The sequence below is a fragment of the Anopheles nili genome (genome assembly GCF_943737925.1).
Source record: "Anopheles nili chromosome X unlocalized genomic scaffold, idAnoNiliSN_F5_01 X_unloc_14, whole genome shotgun sequence".
NCBI lineage: Eukaryota > Metazoa > Arthropoda > Insecta > Diptera > Culicidae > Anopheles > Anopheles nili.
This window is the reverse complement of record NW_026525472.1, coordinates 120832-128331: the sequence shown is the minus strand read 5'-3', so window position 1 is coordinate 128331 and position 7500 is coordinate 120832. Positions and strand designations below refer to the sequence as shown.

General features: G+C 33.8%; 1 protein-coding gene across 1 annotated transcript in view; it reads left to right on the top strand.

Moving 5' to 3' along the window:
- The window catches only part of LOC128729455 (protein Wnt-5-like), a 9835-nt gene extending 3814 nt beyond the window's left edge, over positions 1-6021 (top strand). Inside the window, exons 2-4 of the mRNA XM_053823041.1 lie at positions 212-2210; positions 2322-2406; positions 5837-6021. Coding sequence (XP_053679016.1) covers positions 212-2210; positions 2322-2406; positions 5837-6021 — 2269 coding nt within the window. The remainder of the gene's footprint in view (positions 1-211; positions 2211-2321; positions 2407-5836) is intronic.
- The last annotated feature ends 1479 nt before the right edge of the window (positions 6022-7500 follow it).

The window sequence follows — 7500 nt, the reverse complement described above, 5'->3', positions numbered from 1 at the left end:
TATATCTTATTTATATATATAAACTGTTTTTTTATATAATCTTGAGTAAAAATTAATGCCTAGTTTTACTTGTTACTGGTTTTATTTAAGTTAAGTATTATACATTTATGTGTCAAATGTTAGTGGTAGAGATATCACAAAGGCCAAAATGATAATAGATGATTTTTTTTAATTTGGAGCAATATTTTATGAATCTTATTATCATTTTCAGATCGTTGGGAATCAAATCTCCTTTTATTGTGTTCCGTGTTGAGCAAGAAGTGCTCTCAAACAACAGTGTACTGCTTAATCTGACTGATATAAGGAACAAACTGAAATCGGTACATAATCTCGATCATTTTATCCGGCCAATTGACAGTAACAATGAAAGGAAAATCCCTAAAAAAGACCACATTGTCTCCAACAATCAAGGCGGAAGGCTAGCAAATGGAGGTACTGTTTCATCACCTGCTGCGCCACCAGTGTTTAGTGCTGAAAGTGCGTTTGGCGGAGGCAACATATCGATAACCTTCCTCACAACAGTGGTTCCGTCGTTTGTAAACCATTTTGAAAAAAGCAGTAGCGATGGCGGAGGACATGAAGCAAGCCCCATATTACCAATAAAGGGCAAATATGCTTCGTCAAGCAATATAGGCTCTACGGACCACATGATTTCCGATGACGATGGAGGTGGTGGGAAAAAGGAACGAAAATACATTATTCCTCTAGCGCTGAAAACCTCAACAAACGAAAAAGAAAAAACATCATCAGTTTTCCATGGATCATCTACCAATATCGATGACCTGAAGCGACACATTTTGATGTTGCAAAATCTTACTCAATCGGATAAAAACTTTCAAAGCAAATTTGTAGTGTTTCCTTCGCTGCAGAAAAACGGTACGATTTCCTCTTCGATGCAGCCGGTTTCGCGCCAGACGCCGGTGTTGTTGCCATCGGTTACGTTGCCACCACGCCAAATACCAGTGGCATCCACTGCCACTGACTATCGAAGTTTTGTTTCACCAAATCGTGGACAAAACACAACGGGAGAAGCATATACCACAAATAATCGATCGGCGCAGCGGACTCCGGGTTCCATTCCGATCAATATGCCAAAGAAAGTATTTCCCGATTCACACGACATACTGTCCGACAGAAAGGAAGGAGAACTAGAGATGTACAAAATGGAAAAAATCACAATTGTGCCCCAAGTATTTCTGCAAAATGATCAAACAAGTGAAACTGTCAGCGATAAGCGGGAAAACAGAAACATATATGCCAGCAGAGCTGTTGCTGAAAGCGGTAAGGTATCGCCGACATCGCAGATTGGGAATTCAGAAGATTACTCAAGAATTCGCGAAACGAAGGAAAGAACTGCTGTACGGAAGTTTGTACATAAATCAATGGCATCTGTTAATGACAGAACCGAAAGCCAAGAAGGAACAGGAGGCGTTCGTGATAGAACTGTAAACAGTAAAATTGGTATTACGACTCCACGCATGAGTGTTATTACGAGTAGAAGAAAAGAAACGCCAATCAGTGCAGGATCAGTGGAGATCGGCAAGCAACGGTGGGATATGAATGGGCCACTATTAAATGGATCATCCTTATTGATAGAGGCCAACGCAACGAGTAAAGGAAAAAAGAAACAACGTAAAAACGGTCGCCGTCGAGGAGGAAAGCAAACCGTCAAATTCAATGATGCAAAAGAAGTACCCAAAACGGTAATATTGAATGATGATGCTTCAATACTGGATGAAATCGGCGAACGTACTAGTAGTGACGTGGGCCGAATAGAGTTGAGCGAAAAACCAAAGCCAGGACGAATTGCCGGAAGCCGGAAAAGAGCTTCGTCCTCACGAGTGCGCCGCAACGATAATAATAGGAGACAACAGTTATTGAGTAAACAGCAGTACTATGCGACAATAGGAAGAGTGCATCAAACGAGTAAAACTGAACGTCACGATAGTCAAGCAATGATGGGTTCGATGGAATCCTTGGTCAGTACGATCGACACGTTTACGGACGAGGATTCCGTGGATATCTACAATAGAAGTCAACATAATCGTAATCGAACGTCACCTGGGGATGGCAATGAGAAAGATATTGTGGATTTGAATCCGAATCTATGCTACACGCTTAGTGCTCTGAGCGGCGGACAGCAGAAATTATGCGCCCAGCACACGAGTATTATGCCGGCTATAAGTCGAGGAGCACGTGCGGCAATACAGGTGAGTTTTATGGGGCTAAACCGACGGAACATTGTTTTGTTTGGGTGTCCCTAAAATGGTTTTATCACAGGGATGCAGTACTGGAATATAATGTATGGTTTCTCTTTACAGGAATGTAAACACCAGTTCCGCAATCGGAGATGGAACTGCAGTATCGTCAATGACGAATCTGTATTTGGTCCTGTATCAAACATAGGTGGGTAAACATTACATTACTTAATGGTCAACCTGTTTTTTGGTGGTGGAGCCTTTTGTCAATTTTTGTGTTAGCGCTATCCACGACACTAGGAAAGCCTAGTCCTATTTGCGTTAAACCTATCCTTTTAAATTATTGTAAATAGTGCGTATTTAGCAGCAGAAAATCATACCGAAAAAATATGTGTATTTTTTTCGTATATGTTTCATCGGTAACCCATACTCAGCAAACAGTGATTCCACAAAATGTATGTGTATATGTGGAACGATATATATAATTTTCAACTTCAAAAATTTTCCAAAGAAATGCAAATTCCAAGATACAATGAACTGAAATAAAACGAGTTTTACCATTGTTAGGTCCTTGGCGACCTCATTGGTTAGCAAGTTAATATTAAGTCTGATAATATGATGAATATAACAAAATGCTATCAAACAGCGCTTTAAGAGTTTGTTGTGAGCAGCTGTACTATTGAATGTGTTTACGGTTATTGATGACGTCATATGATTGTAACCATGACCACGACTTATGCGTAACGTAGAATCCATCGGAGGACTGATATGTAAATGATACGCTACATTACCGGCATGAAAATACCCTAGAATAATACGAGCACTAGACACCCGGTGCCTCATAGGTTTTAGTCCCGTAACCAATTTACAATTTTCTGCGCATGAAACAGCGTGACCAGGAGCTAACTTTACAACAAAGGCTGCTTACCCTTCGGTTGTAGAATGTTATGGTTTTTACCAGGATTTTTTAGCTGGCCATCAAGCGATGCAAAATTAGGAACACCCTTCTTGCGTGTAAGCAATTGATAACAATAAAACTGAATCTGCATCGCCCTGTTTCATGCTGTGTGTGCGGTCGAATTATTATGAAACCTTTGTTAGAAACTGAAACATAAAGCGACTAAAATAAAAAAGGGTGCATACATAACGGTTTCTATACAGAAGGCTGAGAATATCGTTGTGATTTCCCCTTTTCTGTCTGAGAACTGTACTGCTATATATATATTGTTATATATTGTTATATATATATATATATATATATATATATATATATATATATATATATATATATATATATATATATATATATGTATATATATATATATATATATATATATATATATATATATATATATATATATATATATATATATATATATATATATATATATATATATATATATATATATATTTATATCTATATGTGAAGTACGTTATATAAAAAATAAAATAGTCAAATCATCATTTAACACCCATTGAAGATTCATATGGCGCTGGGAATTATTGAAATAGAAGATTGGCTGCAACAGGTGGCCAATTAATATCAAAATCACGTTGTCACCAGGAATCAGGGGAAGTTGTCAGACCTTTACGGGTTTACCGTGATCTATCGGTTTTATATGAATGATATGGAAGAGAACAAACCATTTGTAAAATAGTCACATTTGCGTGGTTTCCATAAACAGACATTTTTATTACATTTCATCATCAACCAGATTTCGTCGAAGATTGCGCCAAAAAATCTTTTTTAAACATTTTCCGCAAGAATGAAAAGAATAAGGATTGCTCCCAGTGTTGTATGAATGTGTTTAACTTTTCCTCGACTTATGGCACATCCGAGCTCCTCTTATTTTCGGCTCGGCTCTTACTTTTCGTAATCTTCGACAGCTTTTCACAATGCACAATGTTTGCCGGTCGGAGATTCATTACAAATTTTAATGAGGGCTGGTTACTATAATATTCAATTAATTTGATACGAGCAATATGGAAATCCCACGAGGTTGTGATAAGATTTGTGCACACAAAATTTCTTCAAACAATCTTGTTTTTGTTTCTATGGTTGCCACTCTTTGTAGATTAAAAAGAGTAAAAGTGTTTATGAGTGATGAATGAATATATACAAAATTATATATATATATATATATATATATATATATATATATATATATATATATATATATATATATATATATATATAGTTAATATATATATATATATATATATATATATATATATATATATATATATATATATATATATATATATATATATATATATATATATATATATATATATATATATATATATATATATATATATATATATATATATATATATATATATATATATATATTTATATATATATATATATATATATATATATATATATATATATATATATATATATATATATATATATATATATATATATATAATATTTTCTAATGGGTAAAAATTCATTTTGGTTTCAGGTAAAATCAGAGTAGGTCCACACAACAACATCTTTGGTTTATTTTGGCGAGCTGATTCAAATTAATTGTTGAAATATTAATAATCATGTTGTATTGAATGATAAATTTTTAATGAATATGATCCAATCTTTCTAAACCAAGAGCTGAATTTGCTCTGGGTCGGCCGAGTTCTGGTGTTCGCTGTATTTTCTTAAAGCGAGGCATAGGAAAGATTAAACTCTGCAGCACGGCTTTTGAGCAAACGAAAAGAATGGTAACAAATATTGTAAAGGAAAGAAAATCTCTACCACTCTACATAGAAAACGAGCCATCCAAATTGAAAACCGCTTGTCTCAAAAATAGGATAAATTTCATTGGGTATACAAAAGATACTCATAATATACAATACATCTGTCAGGAAGGTTTTTGGTGAATACCATCAGTTGCTACAGCGCTCGTGCTGAGATGTTTTTTGGAGTCTGTTTTCAGAGTAAGAAAAAAAATAATACAATTTTTCTTTTGAGCATACTTGCGACCGTGTATTAAGGTTAGTAAGCAAAATTGCTTCAAGTCCAATTAAACTGAGTTTTGAGTGTGTAAAACGAAACACACTGATACAGCAATTAAAACAGAACAGAAGGAGTAGCAATGGTTTTTTTCAGCCGTATATCACAGTACAGTGGAATAGGCGAATTTAGTTACGTTATTTAGTAACATTAGAATAGTACTTTTAAAACGGTCATACACCTTTTGCGACATCATATATCAATTTATCGAATTGAAAAAATGGATAAAAGCAAGGAAGAATCTTGTCCGACGTAACAAAAGTGAAATGATATGAAAGTACGTATTGTATTAAGTTAAAAAATTCAGTCACCATATTTTTTATGTTCGTGGGAGATACTATAACTTAAATATAACGTGATGTGTGAAATACACAGAACGCATGAGATTTTCATGACGAATGATGCGATGAGCTTCTATTTATACGCATGTAATATACGAATGCGATGAGCGCTGATGGAAAAAAGTCTCGTGCAAAAGATTAGCCATTTAAACGCATTCGGACATGGCATATGTGGTTAAATGTATACATGTAGGCAATCTTATTTAATTGATGAAAACGATTTGAAACAATAAAATCAAAAGTAGATCGTTTAGTATTATTGTATTTATTGTATTCCTTAGGATCTCCAGAGATGGCATTCGTTTATGCCATGGCTGCAGCAGCAGCGTCCAGCTTTATTGCACGAGCTTGTCGTGATGGTCAATTGGCTTCTTGTGGATGCTCTCGAAGCAGTCGACCCTCAAAGCTAAATGAAGACTGGACTTGGGGTGGTTGCGGTGATGATATGGAATATGGCTACAAGTGAGTATAAGTCAGCAACACAAATTGTTCAATTCTGTGTTTGGCATTTAGAGGTATCATATCCTAAGTGCCAAAACCCTCTAAGCGCAGCAATAGCGTCACAAATGTTTATGCATGGTATTAATGTTTTGGCGTCATATTGTAGCGATAATGCTAGAGGTCTAATAAAGATCGGGGCTTAAGGACGAGAAGCGTTGACTGTATGTATTGCATGTCTATGTTACACTAGACCATAATTCAAAAACATACGATGGTACTCCATGTCGTAAACAGTAACATATAGAAGGGTCGTTTTGGCAAGGATTCACCTTTTGCTCATAAAGAGGTATTACTGAGCAGGTCTGTTTAAAACGTGTTCTTATTTACTTTGATACTGTTAATTTGCTGCATAACAGAAACAAATTTTTGGAACCTATTTTTAGGCAGGTGGTTAATGAAAATTTCGTTTAGAGTCTTTTTTAACTGAATTTGCGAAACTTTTCCATACCTAAATTTGCGTTCTACATTTTACCTTGGAAATGGATTCGTGAAGGTTTTCAATGAATGATGATTTTATTTTTCTGTTGCTGTTAGTATGTTGATGCTTTTATCAAAATATTTCTTACCAAATCCGTGTGCAACCTGTTATTATTCAGTGTTTTTATCGGCCGTATTTTGGGTTGAATCGGCATTATTGCGTTTAATCTGCTTCAGTTAGCCGAAAATTAAATGTTTCAATTGGTCCTTTTTTGGCTCATACTCTAGTATATATTTTTTTCAATTGTATGGTAATTATTGGCATTTTTTAAAAGCTAGTTCCATTGCTTTTCTGAATTTTTAATATTTAGTTAAGTTCTGTTCTCTATGATCTAGTATTTTATTTTAGTTCTGGCGTATCATTAAACGTAAATAATAGATTACTTGAACTATAAAGTAGTTTGAAAGACCTTTAAAAAATCCAAAAATTATAGTTACACACGAACACTGTTTTTTTTTGTAAAAAATCAAATCAAAATATTGTAGTCGGGAAAACAGACAAAAACTTGTTTTTTTTTCTTTCATTGTATGTTTTATGTGAATACATGTAAATTGTATGTCATTTGTATGTAGGCATATTATTTATTCTGATTGTAATTTGTAAATTTTGAAAGCAACACTGATTAAGAATTCTACTTGCTGATAGATAAAAGAATACACTTAAACATATTTGCTTTTCAAAGGTTATGGAAATAGTTGTCACATGTGGATTTAATATTAGTTATTAAGTATGTAATACCAATTCTATGGTTTTAAAATTTCTATTTCATGTTTAATCGCACCTGATAGTTTTTTGATGATTGTAGGCGATAAAACTAAAGGTTTGCTAAATATGATTGAAGTTAAACAAGCAAACACACACACACACATATATATATATATATATATATATATATATATATATATATATATATATATATATATATATATATATATATATATATATATATATATATATATATATATA